The sequence below is a fragment of the Herpailurus yagouaroundi genome, unplaced genomic scaffold (genome assembly GCF_014898765.1).
Source record: "Herpailurus yagouaroundi ecotype Mexico unplaced genomic scaffold, PumYag 438, whole genome shotgun sequence".
NCBI classification, from domain to species: domain Eukaryota; kingdom Metazoa; phylum Chordata; class Mammalia; order Carnivora; family Felidae; genus Herpailurus; species Herpailurus yagouaroundi.
This window is the reverse complement of record NW_024412655.1, coordinates 945,268-962,183: the sequence shown is the minus strand read 5'-3', so window position 1 is coordinate 962,183 and position 16,916 is coordinate 945,268. Positions and strand designations below refer to the sequence as shown.

The 16,916-nt window shown below is 55.1% G+C and overlaps 1 protein-coding gene across 3 annotated transcripts in view; it reads left to right on the top strand.

Annotated features, from left to right (window-relative positions):
• Positions 1-7,751: 7,751 nt before the first annotated feature.
• Positions 7,752-16,916, top strand: part of PTDSS2 (phosphatidylserine synthase 2) — a 23,770-nt gene continuing 14,605 nt past the window's right edge. Inside the window, exons 1-2 of one of the 3 annotated variants that reach the window (XM_040464248.1) lie at positions 7,752-8,088; positions 14,718-14,819. In XM_040464248.1, coding sequence (XP_040320182.1) covers positions 7,907-8,088; positions 14,718-14,819 — 284 coding nt within the window. In that variant the 5' untranslated portion in view covers positions 7,752-7,906. Of the gene's footprint in view, positions 8,089-14,717; positions 14,820-16,916 lie in introns of those variants that run through there. The other 2 variants (XM_040464250.1, XM_040464252.1) reach the window with 2 other exon arrangements.

Below are 16,916 nucleotides of genomic sequence, written 5' to 3'. Positions count from 1 at the left end.
GACCAACAGGAGGAGCTCTCATGTGCATCCCTCACTCCCGCAGCCCTTTGCATTCCCAATGGGCTTCACAGCCCCAGGGAAGGAAGGAGGGTTTTCTCCCCTCCCTCTCCCTCAACAACCCAGCCAATGGGGGACCATCACGGCCCAGCCAATGAGAAGTCACTACACTTCCAGCTCTTAGTCCAATGGACTTCTAGTTTATAAGAGGTCCTCCCAACTCCCCCACTTGCTCTATAAAAGAGCATTTCTCTCTTCTGTTCTAGGGAACTCTCTATGGTTTGGTCATAGCTTGCTTGTCCCAAATAGCAATTTTCTACTATTCCTGAATAAACAAACCCATTTCTCTGGTAAAATAACTGGCAGATCTATTTTTAAGGAAAACATTACTAGGTGTCAGAAGTGGGATGCAGGAAGGACCCACACACACATCCCCAACCCCACCCAGCGACTGAGGCTGGTGAGCAAACAAACAGGTGCCGGCACCCTCAGCGCCAGCTGGGCTCACTGCTTCCTCACCAACCCTGGGGTTTGAATGTGAGTTTTTGCCTGGATTTGTGCTTCACTCTCTGTTTTGAGCTCTCCAGACTTTATTCGGGACCTGCTCTAAGGCTTCATCCTTTCAGAGAGTACTCATGTGGCCTTTGTCTGACTCCTTTCTAGAGCCCGGCTATTCCTACCGGGGCTGTGCTGTTCAGGAATTTTCCTCTTGGCTCCGGAGAAAAGCCTGTGGGAAATGGGATTCCAGTGATCAAAATGCTTTGAGGGTGCCCCTGCCCCCACTCTTCTGGGAGCCCCGCCGGTTCCATGATTAAAAACTGTGCTCCCTCCTCACGTGCATTCTTATATGGACTAACTTAACAAAAAACAATTTACAACTTCAATGGCCATTATGGGGAACTTTCGAGCTCCCCAAAATTCCCTTCCTCAGAACTCAATCGGACAGCCATGGGCTCTAAAATTGTCAAAACCGAATTGGATGCTTATTTTCATTGATACCTTGAGGCTTCCAACAGTTTTTGGATTCAAAGTCTGCCTTTTTGCAAAGTACTATTTGTAAACTAACCGAGGCAGGCAAACAATTGAAAGATGTCCACATGGCTTCTGAGGCCTTGTCCCCTCCCCATCTTCTTTGTCTCCTGACAGGTGGGGTGGCCTTGCGCTCAGGCCCCACCTCTGGCACCGTTTCCCTCTCTTCTCTCCTCACTGTCCCCAACCCCCCTCTACCTACCTCTCATTCTAACCCTTTTGCTGAGCTTCCTTTTCCCTCCAAACTTCTCCTCACCCCTCCTCTCCCAAGCCTATTAATACCTACCCCTCTACAGTTAACTCTGCTGGGGGTCCCGAAGAACGCCACATTGCTTACGTTGCCTGGATTAAGGCTGAGTTTTGAGCCATAGTGAAAGAGTTTCCTAAAGTGACTGAGACCCCATAAATTTGCTGAAGAATTTAACATAGTTATTCAAATTTACTAATCTGAGTGCTCAGATTTATATCAATGGGTCCACATGCGTGTTGGTGAGGGTCAGGCCAAACACTGGATGAAAACATCCTAATAGGAACATCCTGGAAGGGATTTAAAGAAACAGATGCCTAAATTTTGGCAAGATGCTAGAACATTCACTGGAAATCTCCACTGAATGCTTACAGCTTTTCCTAAGCCTGTCGATCAGAACAAGATCCAGGCTTGCACACAAAAGCCTGACGAACCTGTTCATGACTATCACCATCTACTCCACATTATCTTCGAAGGCCATTCTGGATTGCTGTAGATGCTGAATCCACCTTGCTAGCTCTTAACTCCATGTCCACTGACAGACTGAACTGGGGTTGTTCTCTTTTAGTTAAAAGGACCAAGATATAATGGGAAACTATGTCCACTCTGGATTGAGTTAATTTGGCAAACCAGCTCGCTGGCATCCTCGAGGAGTCACCTAAAGGAAAGACCACTACAATCCTCAATTTTCAGCTCCAGCAAATGAAGGCCCCTCAACAAACCCAACCCCTGCCTCCTGTTTCTGCTGTTACTACAAAGAGCCAAGGCACTGGGGAAGACGGAGTGCTCCCGTGAGGCTGTCCCAGTGTCCTCCTAATTCCTACTGATGGGGCTCTGGTCCTTTCTCTCCAGATTGGGAGAGAACCTCTCTGTGTCCTTATTGGCCCTGGAACTGTGCGCCTGGTGCCCAGCCCACAGCTATGATGCAGCCCCTGCTGCAACGTATTAACACGGTTCCGATGGTGGGGTTCTCTCATAAACCCCAACAGGTTCCTGTCTCTGAGCCTACTCCTCCTGTCTGGCCCTTTGAGGGGTATGCGCCCTTTTCTCCTCAGTTCCTCTGCCTCTAGTCCTCCTTTATTGGGCTGAGATTTCTTAGAAAAGCATCATGTCAGAATTTGCTTCTCCCAAAAGGAGGAGAGAATTCTAGAATTTGACAATAGTAATCAAAATGGGCAACCAGGGAAAATTGAATGATTCTTCAGTATCTTTTTTATGCTGTGTCTTCGATGGCACTATCGCTGAGTCTGAGGACACTGGCTGTTGGCCCCTAGTGGGTCATCTACCACCCTCTCTATGGGCAAAATCTTCAACTGATACAGGCTGAGTGCAGTATCGGTGCACCTCCCAACAAGAACGAATGAATACCCCGTAAATAAGCACGCCCTTCAAGGCATCAAGCCCGTTACAGAGGACTACCAAGCTTGGGGCTTCACTGCCTCCCGTACTCGCCCCCGGAACACCTACTTTGAGAAAACTCAGTGACTGAGGTGGAAGTTTTGTCTGGGACCTCCAAGCAATAAACAGCATCCTTATTCCTCAGCAGCCTCCCACCCTACGGACACCATTTGCCACAGCTCGCTGCTCCCAAGGCCAATCTGGTCCGAAGGGTGCTTTTTCATATGATAATGTGGATGCCCAGCAATTGGTCCCAGAGGGGGAAATCTAAGAACCGTTGGCTGGAAAGGAAGAGAGCTCTGGTTTGGACCAAATAATAATCTGGCCCCATCAGAAAGTCTAAAACTCCCACTACTTACCCCTGGACGAGCATTTAACCTACTGACAAAGTGACAGCACTCGTGACCCACACTGGTGGGGAAATATTAATGAGGCAACGAGAAGTGCCCACCTTCCTGTCCTAACTGTCCGAAGTGCCATCCACAGAATCCCATTCACACAATGGATTTCACACAGCTGGCCCATCTCGTGGACATAAATATGTTTTTGTCACGGTTTGTATGTTTTCTCGCTGGGCCAAAGTTTTCTCTTACAGACAGGCCACTGCTTCTTCTGTGGCTAAAATTCGGTTAGAAAAGATTATCCCTACCTGGGAACCCCTCTTGAACTGCATAGGACCAGGCAATCCATTTTACTGGCTGGTGGCTTTGGCAAGTCTGTGCTGTTCAGCCGGTTTTGTAGCACTGTCACCATGCATTTCATCCCCAATCCTCAGAGTTTGTCAGATGCACAAATAACACTTTTAAGACTTAATTGGACAGTTTGTAGAGACCGTCCAAATACCTTGGTCAGAAGAACTGCCATTGGTCCGTCTAAACCTCAGATCCACTCCCTTGGAAACTCATAGACTCTCACCCTTTGAGGCAGTCACAAGATGCCCAGTGCACTTGGCCCTGCCTCCCTGACCCACAGTTGCTAAAAGGAGATACATGTCAGTACTGTAAAGGTCTAATTGCTTCCATTAAAAGTAACCGTGATTTGGGGCGCCTGGGTGGCTCAGTCCATTGAGCATCCATCCAACTTCAGCTCAGGTCATGATCTCATGGTTTGTGGGTTCCAGCCCCACATCAGGCTTTGTGCTGATGGCGGGGAGCCTGCTTCAGATTCTCTGTCTCCCTCTGTGCCCCGCCCCCCCCAGCGCCCCCCCCCCTCTCAAAAATAAACAAACATTAAAAAGCAAGTAACCATGCTTTGGTAGAGCAATCTTTTTCACAGTGGGCTCCTGGAGACAACGACCTGAAGCATCATAGCTTGCAATCTGGAGACTTCATTTGTGGGAAAATGACACATCCAGAAAGGCTCTCTTCAACTCACTGGAAAGGCCCTTATCAGGAACTTTGAACCAACCCTCGTGCTGCCAAACTCCAGGGAATAAACTCTTGGACTCACACGACGCATCTGAAGACAGCACCAAACCCCGACTAGCCCTGCACACCAGCTGGTGTCCTGAGAGTGGACTTCCCAGAATTGAAGCACAGGACATCTGACGAGACACTGTCCCGAGACGTCCAGACAGGCCCCTGTACCTTTTCTCACTGCTGCTGCTTCTCTCTTTCACAGAAAGACAATGCCCTTGTCTGCATTTCCCAAAACCTTGAGAAAGACAAAATCTATTTTGATTATGGCCTTTTGTAAACAGCCTCATCACGAACCTGTGACAAATTCATCTTTTCAGCTGTTTTTTCTGGATGGTTAGAAGGCTCAGGATTCACAAGTCCTTCCTTCATCTGAACGAGTATCTGGCTCTGGATTCCTATCCAGATTCATAGCTTCTGAATTTGCAACCTTACAGGCTGTCTGATTGGTATATGTGCTGCTGAAGCGAGCACACAGGCCGTCTGATTGGGTAACAGTTGTTTCCAATCGGTTCTTTTGAGATAACAACATAGTTTTTTCTTTAATTTTTTAAAATGTTTTTATTATTTATTTTTGAGACAGAGAGAGACAGAGCAAGAGTGGGGGAGGGGCAGAGAGAGAGAGGGAGACACAGAATCTGAAGCAGGCTCCAGGCCCTGAGCTGTCAGCACAGAGCCCGACGTGGGGCTGGAACTCACGGACTGTGAGATCATGACCTGAGCCGAAGTCGGACGCTCAACCGACTGAGCCACCCAGGCGCCCCAAGATAACAACATAGTTTTAATACATCCTTGAGGTTTTGCTATTGCAAAGAGTTCATCAGTCATTGCATCATGTTTATACCTGCACTGTAACCCCCCAAACGCACCTGATCCTGTGTCCTCTCATGGCGTTCACTATTCTGCTTTTGTGGTTGCTTCAAGTGGGGACCTCCAGGAGGCATATGTGACTCCAGGTTTGCCTTTGTGGGGAGAACTCTTCTCCCCTAAGTCAGAACAGGTGCCAATAAATATTTCAGTTGGCTACTTTCAGTCCTAGGATCCTAGTTTAGAAGCATCACACGATTTGGAATTGTAGTGTTACTTCTGTTTTGTCTAAGTTTTGCATTTTGTCACCTGTCAAACTTTTGTTTGTTTGTTTTTTTAATTTTTTTTTCAACGTTTATTTATTTTGGGGACAGAGAAAGACAGAGCATGAACGGGGGAGGGGCAGAGAGAGAGGGAGACACAGAATCGGAAACAGGCTCCAGGCTCTGAGCCATCAGCCCAGAGCCCGAAGCGGGACTCGAACTCACGGACCGCGAGATCGTGACCCGGCTGAAGTCGGACGCTTAACCGACTGCGCCACCCAGGCGCCCCACCTGTCAAACTTTTGTAAAAATGGTGTACCAAAGCCATGATCTCCAATGCTTATGATCTTGATAAACACGCACAAGAGATGGGGAGCACCTGGGAGTCCTCCCTCCTGACCTTCCTTGTTACTCAGCGTGGCCTTAAGTGGTTTCCAACTGCTGTGCACTTTCCCTCCATCATGGAACATGACAACCAGAAAAGGTCCTCCCTAGCACCAAGAGACAAAAGCATTAAATATGGAAAACCTGACTCTTGATCAGGATGCTTTCAAAGAGCGATCTTGATCAAAAGGGGAAAATGTGAAAATTAATAAAAGGAAATCGCGTTTAGAATGGAGTCAGGAGGGTGGGCACCTGGATGGCTCAGTCAGTTGAGCGTCTGACTTCAGCTCAGGTCATGATCTCGAGGTTCGTGAGTTTGAGCCCCACATCAGGCTCTCTGCCGTCAGCGTGTCAGCACAGAGCCTGCTTCCGATCCTCTGTCCCCTGTCTCTGCCTCTCCCCCACTTGCACACGCTAAAATAAATAAATATTTTTGGGGGTGCCTGGGTGGCTCAGTCGGTTGAGTGATGGACTTCAGCTCAGGTCATGATCTCGCAGTTCGTGGGTTTGGGTCCCGTGTCGGGCTCTGTGCTGACAGCTCAGAGCCTGGAGCCTGCTTCGGATTCTGCGTCTCCCTCTCTCTGCCCCTCCCACTCAAGCTCTGTCTCTCTCTCTCTCTCTCTCTCTCTCTGTCTCTCTCTCTCTCTCTCTCTCTCTGTCAAAAATAAACAAACATTAAAAAAAATTTTAATATTTTAAAATAATGGAGTTAGGAGGCCAGCAGGGGGAGCGCTCACGCACAGCACTAGTTGTCAACACAGCCAACAGGAAGGTAGACACCTTGCAGGTGGAGAGTACTTCAGAACCCCAGCAAGAGGAAGCAAGATTTTCTCTTCCTGGGGCAACAGCTCAGCCAATAAGAAGCCACTATACTTCCAACTCTCGGTTTACTCGAATGGACTTTTAGTTTATAACAGCTCCCTCCCCCAACTCTTCCCTCCCTCTGTAAAAGAGCTCTCCTCCCTTCTGTTCCCAAGACGTGCCTATGGTTTTCTTGTGGCTAGCTTGTCCTAGGTTGCAATGTTATTCCAGAATAAACCCATTTTGCTTGCAAAGTAACTGACGGTTTCATTTTTAGGGTTCACAAGGTAAACACATACATATACATTAAACAGTTTTGAGGTGTAGTTCACATATCACACAATTCAGCCATTTGGAGTGTGCAGTTCAGTAGATTTTAGTGAATTCACAGATGTGTGCAACCATCACCGCAATTTTAGGGTATCTCCATGGCCCTTTAAAGAAACCCAGTACCCTTTAGCAATCACCTCCCCCAGCCCCCTTCCCTTTCCCAGCCCGTGGTAACTATTAATCTTAATGTCTCCATGAATTTGCCTATTCTGGACATTTCGTGTAAATGGATCATATAATATGTAATCTTCTGGGACTGGCTTCTTTCACTGAGCATAATGCTTTCCAGGTTCACCTTGTTCCTCGTTTAGGGCCGAGTGATTTCCCATGGTTGTACGGACAGACCACACTTTGGGTAGCCATCCACCAGTTCTGGGACCTCAGCTTGCTTGCCCCTCTGGCTACTGCGAATCATGTTGCCACGGACATCTGTGTCCTGTTCTGTATCCTCCCTTGGGCACACACCTAGTGTCACATGTAACTGCGCGGGAAGCTTCAAAGGAGCTGCCACTGTTCTTCAAAGCAAAGAGCTTCGGGGCCTTTTTTTTTTTTTTTTCCTTTTTTTTCTGCGGGGGCCGTCATCGTATTAACAATTTGAGCCAACCCAAACCAGCAAATCCACGGCATTGCGACCGCGGAGACCCCGTGAAAGAACCACCCGCCTGCCCGCGGACCCTGCGGACTAGAGCCCCGAGCGGCTGGCGGCACCCGGCCCCTCGCACGTCGGATAGAGGGTGGAGAGGCGCCCCAAAGGGACGCGGGTGCGACCACGCGGCGGGAAGACGCTCCAAGGCAGCGCGGGCGAGGCTGCGTCGCGGCCAGGGCCGGCGCTCGGAAGGGCGAAGGGGTCGAGACGATCGGGGCCCGCCGCCGGGGCAGGAGGGTCTGGCGTTGCCCCTACGCGCCAGGACGCGGGGAGACGCCAGCTCACCCGGCCCGCGGGTTCCGGTTTCCTAGCAACGAGGCGGCATCCTTCCCAGCAAGCACTGCTTCTGACCCGCGGCTTCGGAGACTACGAGACCCAGCGTGCCCCGCGGCCCGGCCGCAGGGACTACAAATCCCACAAGGCACCGCCCACCCTTTCCTAGCCGCCCCCAACCCGGGCTCTCCCAAGACCCCGCCGTGGGAGCGCCGCGACCCCTTCCCGGCGCTCCTCGCGCCGTGCGCAGCGCGCCCTCGCGGTGACCCGCTGTGCGTGGGGTCAAGGCGCGGGGCGGAGCGGCTGGGCTGGCGCCATGCGGAGGGGTGAGCGCAGAGGCGCGGGGGGACCGCGGCAGGGGTCCCCTGTGCCGGCGGGCAAGGCCTCGCTGGAGGAGCCGCCCGACGGCGCGACCGCAGGCCGAGCGAGCGGGCCGGGCGCGGGCCGCCGCAGCACGGAGTCCGAGGTCTACGACGACGGCACCAACACCTTTTTCTGGTGAGGGGCGGCGGTCGGCGGTGGGGCCCCGGGGGGCGCGAGGGTGATGGGCACGTCGTGCTGGGGTGGAGGGGCGCCTGCGAGACCCGCCCGGCCGCGGCTGGTCCCTCGCGGCGGTCGCGCCCGGCACCTGTGACCCCTGCCCCATATCCCGGGAGGAGTAGGCTCCAGAGTCATGTCCGAGAGGCTTTTCCTGTCCCAAATTCACCTGTGCCCGCTGTCATCTTGTTTCTTCGCAGCGCCTGCGTCGTACGGAATCGGCTTCTCCCCCCCAGCGCGTAGCAGTAACGTTAGCGCGAGCACCTTCCCACGTGCCAGGAGTTGAGCGGCTGTTTGTCAAATAAAGGTTCTGTCTCTTTTCAGGGGCTTCTCGCGGAGCCTGCTCTTCGACCCCTGTACCGCTGTCTGCAAGCCAGGCCCCGGCGTCAGGCTGCCCGCAGTCTGCCTCAACGGGTGTTGGGGAGGGAGAGGCCCCCGGGAGCATTCCTGACCGCTCCGCCCGCCCGGAGCCTGTGTTGGAAGAGTTCACGCTCTTGCTTTATGCTGAATTGGGCACTTCTGTATGTGAGGTCCCAGGCGTGGCTCCTACGCCACATGGCTCTGTGACCTTGGATTAGCCCTTCACCTTCCCCAGCCTCCTTGCTGCTCTGTAAGAGAGAGAAACCCCGTGTACTAGACAGCATGCTTCTTGAGGGCTGGGGTTTGGTTTTCTTTGCTGGATGCTGAGTTCCTGTCAAGAAGACAGTGCCTGCATTTGAGGCCTGCGGTAGGCCCTGGGGGACAGAGGGAGGTAGATGTGGCCTCCAGCTGCAAAGGGAATGCCACGTGGAGGCAGCTTTTCAGAGAACCGAACTGTGGGATTGTCACGGAAGGTCTGATCGGGGAATGCGGAGAGCCTGACGGGAGTAATTGGACGTTTCAGGGGAGGGTGCCGCCGCAGGGGCAGAAACCGAAGAGGAGGCGCGCGTGGGGCCGAATGGGTGTCGTGGTTTTTATCGGATTCAGGAGAGGTACAGGGTGGTGGTGGGTGTTGATAGGGCTGCAGCCCTGCATCTGGACGAAGTTGGTGTCTTCCCTGTGGGTGCTGGCAGCTGCCGTGCAGGGTTGGCTTTCAGCCTTGCTTTGGGGACACGGTGCATTCAGGTGGCCTCGGAGCCCGTGGGAGCGAGACAGGGATAGCATGCCTCATCCAGGGCGTTGTGGCCCCTGAGCTAGAGACCGGAGCACTCTTGGACCTGCTGGGCCTGCGGCATGCAGGCCAGGCCTCTTCACCAGCTGTGTCTGTGAGCACGCCCCTTCGGGCTGCAGGAGGGAGGGCTTCATCCTAGGACACGGCGGTTGTCCTTGTTTCCTGCTCGTGCACATACTTGGGGGCCCCAACTGGGTGCCCGTTGCTGTTCTCGGGACTGCAGCAGAGAACCAAACAGGAAGCTTAGACTTTGGCCTAAGCCTGGGGCCTCAGAATCACGAGACATACTGGCTGAAGGGGATGCACCAGCAGGAACCGGGGAGCACACGCCTCACCTCATGCAGTGAAAGGCAGACGCCCACGACAGCCCTCGGGTCCTATGCACAAAGGCGCTTGGTCAGTCGGGTACTGGACACACAGGTGCCTGCTATAGCCGAGTTTACCTATGAGGAGGGCTGCTGGGGGCCTGGAAGGCTTTCCACGAGGAAGTGTGACAGGGCTGGCTAGCTTCAGGGGCCTGCCTCGTGGATCTCCTGGGTGGATGGCTCCTGCGTCCCCACCGCGGGTGTGAGGGGTGCTGTGCTCTGTGGTCCGTGCAGGCCCTTGCTGCGTCCCAGGCCCCCCCTCACCTGTATAGGGGAAGGAACTTCTCATTTCTCCTGGCAGGTAACCAGATGCCTGCTTGGTGAGAATTACTCATTCTTACCTGTAGAGCTTAGCCACTCGCCACCTTTTTAGTCTCTCCTCACTGACTTGATGTGTTACGGTTTTGAAAACTTTTATTTTGTGTTTGAGAGAGTTTTAGTGACGAATGGTACAAAGCCTCCTGTAGAGATTAAAAGTTAGTATTTGTGGAAATGATTTTTTTGTTCCAGAATTACTCAAAGGAACTTTTGCAGGATTCGAAACCTTACTTTTAGGGTTTTCCCCACAGATGCCCAGTGACGGTGCTGTGCACGGCCACGTAGGAGGACTCTGGAGTGTCTGTGTTTTCCCTTGTCGGCCAGGGGCTGTGTAATTCGGTTCAGGGTTTGCCTGCGCCTTGGAGCTTGAGGCTGGCCTCCCGGAAACAGGCCCAAGGGGGCGGGCGTGAGGACTGCCGGGGTCTGTGGTGGCAGGGACACCAAGTCTTCTACTGGTTGTGGTGGTCCTCTGGTGCAGAACATCCAGGGGGAAGCAGGACCGCAGACTCAGAGGAACGGCACAAAGATGTGTTAGCCCTCGTGTTCTAAAGATTATCTGGGAGCCACTTGGAGACTTGATGTCCTGGAGAGGTGCTACCGAACGCTGCCACCTGTGGATGGAAGGTGGGTGAATTGCCACCGGATTGGCACACTTCCTAACCAGCTCCTAAAGCAGGGAGGGGAGGGACGGTTGTGACGTTGTGGGAGTGCTTGCCGTGTGCTTGTGTCTTGTAACACTGGGCCTTGGGTGAGCACTCTCGGCGACCCCAGGACTCTTGTCCACAGCGTCCGATAGTAGCAGCAAGAGTGCGCAGGGGTGATCTCGGTGCCCCAGGTTCTGGAAAACGCCTTTCTCAGTCATTGTGGGGTAGGGGTTTGCCAGCTCTGCCCGGATCTGGAAAGCTTGACTCTGCAGCGGATTCCTCTTTGGTCATGTTGATCAGCAGCCGGGGAGGGTCAGTGTCATGGCCGCAGGCACTTCTGGCACACCTGGGGCAGGCCCTCTGGTCTTGGCCTTTCCTGGCCGAGGCTGCCTTGTGCTCTCAGTGTGCCAGCCACACCTTCGTGTTTTCTCTAATTGGTTTGGCGGGCCTGCCTTCCTGCCCACTTGGCATAATGAGCGTGGTCATCTCGAGAGAGGGACTGACAGCTGGGTATTTTCCACTCATCGTGGCAGGGAGCCAGCTGTCCTCACGCCCTCGCCCTTGCTGAGTGACTGGAGAGTCACGGGATTTACGGCCGCTCAGAGCTCCCTGAGTTCTCTATTAGCCATTAACCCAGAGGATGTGCTGGTCTTCCCAGTACCAGGGAGGTGGGACGGGGGCGTCTGGGAGGGACAGGAGGTCTCCCCGAGTGTTCCACACGTGGAAATGGTGCTCTGAAAGATGAAGAAAGCTGCTCAAGACCGCAAGTCTACTGAGTGGCAAAGCTGATGACCAAAATCCGTATTTTCCCACGGTGCCCCATTGCCTCTCCAGGGAAAACTGTCAGAGCAGGAAACCTAGACTTTACGGGGAAAAATGGGAGGAAAGCACAGGCCATGGATTGAGCGGTGGTCTGAAAGAATTCTCGGCATTCTGTCTCCTGGGCGCCGACCTGGCATTCCCCTTTACCACTGCCGGCTGCCTGTAGTGACTGCTGTGTCAGGGATCGAGTCCTGACCATGCAAACCCCACTTCGTCTTCCTGGCAGCAGGTGGTCTGCACCTACGTTTCTGCCTTCATCCAGAGTGCCTCTGTATCTACCTGTGAGTTTGGGTTTTGTGTCTAGATTCCACACGTAGGAGAGATCACGTGGTGTTTGTCTTTCTCCCACTGATCTCAGCACGATGCCCTCGAGAGCCACCTGTGTTGCCGATGGCAAGATTTCATTCCTGGGTGTGGCTGGGTAACATTCCTTTCCGTCCAGTCGGTGAGCACTTGGGCTGTTTGAGTAACGCAGCAGTTCCCTAGGGGAGCGTGTGTCTTTCCAACTTGGCGTCTTGTTCCCTCCAGTCCCCCGTGGTGGGATGACTGAGTCTTAATGGCAACTTTATTCTCGTTCCTCGAGGAACCTCCATACTGTTTGCAGAGGCTGCACCAGTTCGCACCACTGGCAGCGCATGGGGTCCCCTCCTCCTCATCCTCTCCGACACTGGTGGTTTGTCTTTTTGACGCTAGTCATTCCGACAGGTGTCAGGTGACAGCTCGCCGGTTTTGATTTGCATTTGCCCGATAATGAGTGCCGTCGAGCACCTTTCCACGTGTCTGTTGGCCATTGTGTCTTTGGAAAAGCATCTGCTCAGGTCCCCTTGCTGTACAGAAGGAGGGAGCCTTCGTAAAGATGCATTTCATCATAATTCAGTAATAAAAATTTTACTTTCTAGTAGCACTTGACCTTAGCAGTTCTGAAGTCTGTTGTTCTGTGAGACTTTGGTGCCCTGTGCTCTACCTCTGGGTCCTGGACTTTGTGCTCCTTCCTGCCTCGGATGGGACAGAGGGAGGCCTACTTATTCCTTATTCCTGTTTCCACAGGGCCGGGGGTGACTGACCGAGTGACAGTGGGAACATTTATTTCAAAGGACAAAAAGTTGTTTTTCATTTTCAGATAATCCTTGTGTTTTTTTTTGGAGGATGGAAAGATCTGTGACTGGAGCTGTCTGGGGCTCCTCAGGGAAGGTGTCTTAGCCCAGAGAAACGATAGGAAGATTATCGTGTTTGTGGAAATTAATACGAAAGAAGCCAGAGGGTTGAAGTCATTTTTTAAGTCCTGGGACAAAAGCTTCTGTGCTCCAGAGGTGCGGTTTCGGTGGGGCACCTGCAGGGTGCCTCTCGTGCTGTGTGTTTCTTAGATCCTGGCAGGACCCGGTGCCTGTGCGTGGAGGGGTGGGGGGGTGCCCAGCGGGCCCCTGCACAGCACCTTGGCGTCCTGATGTCCCTGAAGCCGCGTGGACGGGTCCTGGGCCACAGTGCATCAATGAGGTGTTCCCTGTGCCCCTCGGGTCTCTTCCAGACCGTGGGGTCGTCTCTCCTCAAACTGACTGGCTTGTTTTTCCTTCTGCAAGTCTGATGCCAGTTTGTGGGCTGTTAATCTAGTTTACTCTCCTTCCTCCCTGAGGCTGGGGCTCCTTCCCATCCCTTTTCTCATAGACACTTGCCTTGCTGGGAACCCTCTGGGCCAGGTGGCCGCGCAGGCCTATGGCCAGGCCCCTGGGACAGTCCTGTCCCTTTCCTAGGCAGATGGCTCCCAGCAAGTGCTCCCATGAACCCCGCACACTGTTGGTCTGCCTGCTGTGGGCATTCTCCCAGTTCTGGAGGCCTGGAGCCCCCTTGGACCGACCTGTCACTGGTGGGGAAACAACTTGCCACTTCGGAAACATGCACCCTTTGGAGAAACCCGTTGAGAACTCCTGGGACAGGAATTGGGCCCAGCGGGTTCTTGCTCTGCGCACCTTACATGTGCTGGTCTCTGGGTGGTGTCTTCTCGAAGGTACACGGGACGGGCGTTCTGCCCCGTGCCCTGTAGACCACTCCGGCTCTCCCGGCATGCTTCCCTGGATCCTGACCTTGCACCAACAACGGTCGATTTGTGACATTTTGTTGTAAGTTGCTGTACAGTGAATCTGTTTGTAGCTTTGGTGCGCGTAGCTTCCTGGAACCGCCTTCACGGGTCAGGCACAGAACAGGACCTCACTCCGGCCTCTGGCCCGGTCTCTGTCATCATAGCTTGGCCTTGGAGAAGGCCACGTAAGTGGGGTCGTGTGGTGCGTGCGTCCCGGAGACGGGCCTCCCGGCGTGCCTGAGGCCCCCACAGCCGAGCGGTATTGTGTGTGGCACAGTCTCCATCATCCAGGTGTTTTAGGGATGTCCGGTCAGTTAGTGATGAGTCTGCAGTGGGGTCTGCCGGTTTCCGGTCTCCGCGTCCGGGAGACCACATCTGCCACATGGAGTCCACGTGGATCCGTGCAGCGTCTCCTTCGGCCACGGCGGCCCCGTCACGCGGTACAGTGGCTGCTTGCCGTGGGCGGACACGTTTCGAAGAGCTGGGGCGGAGAACAGTCTGTTTCGCCGTTTCTCTTGCCCTTTTTCCGTTCGCGGTAGCCTGGTTTCTCTCTTCCTCCGGCAGCGCTCTTGGAGCAGCCCTGCTTCTCTCCTTACTGTCTCCTCTTTCCTGCCCAGAGAGCGTTCAGTTCGTTCCTGAAAGACGTTTGTGCTGGATGTGGAAGCATCCTCGCTCCGAGATCAGGACACGAGGCGTGGAGGGGTCGCGTCCTCTCCAAGCACTCGCAGGTGTTAGATGCGGAGAGCCAGGGTAGTGTCTGGAGTCTCGGCATCGGCCGCTCGCCCCGCAGTCTGGGCGCCTGCCCGGTGCGGGCCCTGTTTCCCGGGGAGGCCGTCCGCTGGCTCACGGACGGGGCCGGAGCCCGTGTCTCTCCGCGGCGGACACGCACCGTCTTGCTTTGGGTCCGGGGGTCCCTTTCTCCGAGTTCCTGGGCTGTCCTTTCGGAGCTCTCGGATGTGGTCGCTTCACGAATTGTGAGGCTGGTCGTATCGTGCTCAGTGGAAACCGCCGCGTTTACCTGCTGCCCGCTGCCTCCACCCCGGACCCAGCAGGGCCGCCGCTTCCTCTGAGCCACAGCCCGCGGCGCCCACCGCGCCACCGCTCTTCCCGCCCGGCCGCCGGCTCCCAGCCGGGGTTTCCGAGCTGCGGCCGTGCCCACGCGTGCCAGGTGCGGTAGCGCTCCGGGCTCTGACGCCAGCCGTGTGTTTGGGTTTCAGGCGCGCCCACACCCTGACGGTGCTCTTCATCCTCACCTGTGTGCTCGTTTACGTGACTCTGCTGGAGGAGACGCCTCGGGACACGGCCTATAACACCAAGAGGTAACACGGCCCCCGGCCTGGCGGGTGCAGGCGCCTGGCGTGCTTGGGTCGGGGGGGGGGGGGGGGTGGTCCCTGCTCTCCGCGGGCTGGCCTGTGGCTCGCGGGGCCAGTATCCACTCGTGGGCTGGCCAGGCTCCCGGTGTCCCCGCTGCGTGTGCCTGAAGCGTCCCTCCCAGGCTGCCTCCTGGAGCTCTGTGCTGTGTTTACCCCTCCTCCACCTGTCTCAGGACTCCTAAGGGTGCTGCCCCTCGTGGACCTGCAGCCAGTGAGGGATTCGCACGAGTAACAGACCAGAATGTGCCTCAGCGCCTCCAGGGGTGGAGCCCAAGAGGGGTCTTGGTCACTAGTTCTGGCGGGAGGGATGGTTTCCCTACACATCCCACCAGCATCCCTACACATCCCACCACCCTGCCTGAGTGTCCTATGGTTCAGCTCAGTCCTGCAAGATCACCCCCCATCACCCCTGCAGGTGCCAGCCATATACCCCAGTTGTCACCGGTGCTTCTGACCGAATGGCTGCAAATCAGAGGTTTCTGTGACCCCCTTCTTGGTACTATTAATTTGCTAGAGCGACTCACAGAACTCGGGGAAGCGTGTCGCTAGATCACCGGTTGATTAAAAAGGAAGTAAGTGAGGGACAGCCAAGGGTGAGAGGTGCCCGGGGCGAGGTCTGAGGGCTTGGGGCGGCGTCCGTGCCCCCTCCAGGCACGCCACTCTCCCCCGACCTCCACCTGTTCACCAACCCAGAAGTTCTCAAAACTTGGTGCCCTGGGTCTTGTGGAGGATGAGTGACTGTCCCATCGCCTTTGGTGATTTGACTCAGCCTTCAGCGCCTCTCCCATCCCCGGAGGTCAGGGGGTGGGACCGAGAGTTCCAGCCCTCCAGTCCCGCGGCTGGTTCTCCTGGCGGCCAGTCCTCACCCTCAGGTGAGGGTCCGAGACGCGCCTCAGTAACATAACACAAGAAACCTTTAGCCCTTCAGAAATCCCTGCGGTTTTAGGGGCTCTGTGCCAGGGGCGGGGCGGGGTGGAGGCCAAGTGTTTCTTATTATAAATCACGGGACCACAGAGCCTGTAAGTGTGGGCATCTGAGAGTGTACAGGTTTGTGTGTGCAGAGCCGTTCTGAGCTCTGATACTGCTGCTTTTGGAAAATTTTAAGTGGGCTTCTCGGGCATGATGCCGTTGTGCGGGTCGGGAAGCGGGTAGACTGCCTTTGCCGTATTATTTCCAGACTCGCTGGCCAGTTGTGTCCCTTGCTGGAATCCCACGGATTCTGAGGCCACTCTCAGAAGTGTGTGAGGAAGATTGGCTGGTTTTAGAGCAGATTCCCGTGAGGTTTCTGCATTGGATGGACTCCCCCAGGCTCAGGAAGCCCCTGTTGCAACTCTGACCCACTTGCCCTGGTGTGACGGGCACCAGGGCAGGGACAGAGGCAGAGGGCAGCGCCGGAGGACCGGAGGTCAGATTTGGTTGGTGGGGCCAGGCTTGTAAAGTAGGGGTGTTAGCGCCGGCCCAGAAGTGCGTCCTGAGCACCGTTCTTTGCTCTCAGGCATCAGTAGCCCGTGAGGACGCCGGGTGCTCTCTCAGCGGTGTGTCCGGCCGCCCATGAGGGCACGCGCTTCAGAGCCCCCAGTTTGTCTCTCAGGCCACAGCCAGAGGGTGGGGGCTCTGCCCCTGCGCCCTCCCTGCGCCGTGTCCCTGGCTCCTGGTTGCACGCCCTGTGGGCCGCCTTCCTGCATCTCTCACGCTGTCCCCCGGGTGGCTTTGCCGGGTCTGTCTCTTGTTTCCTGAGCCCTGGGTGTCAGCCTGGGGCCCAGCATGTCTGCACACGGCACTGCCCGTTACTTGGTGTCCCACTGGTGCAGGGGGGCTGCTCGGTGCAGCGTGTGTGCGTGATGGGGTCCAGAAGTAGAGGGAGCTTGGCCCTTCTGGGAGGCCCCAGGTTGCGCTCACTGTGACGGGTCCCTCATCAGGGACACTGAACCTGTGGATGTAGGAGACAGGGAGGCTGTGGTGGGAGCCCGAGTGTGCTCAGCGGGCATTTCCAAGTAGAAGGTGGCCTTCTCTGTGCCTTTGTCTGTTAGTGCCAGGTGTCTG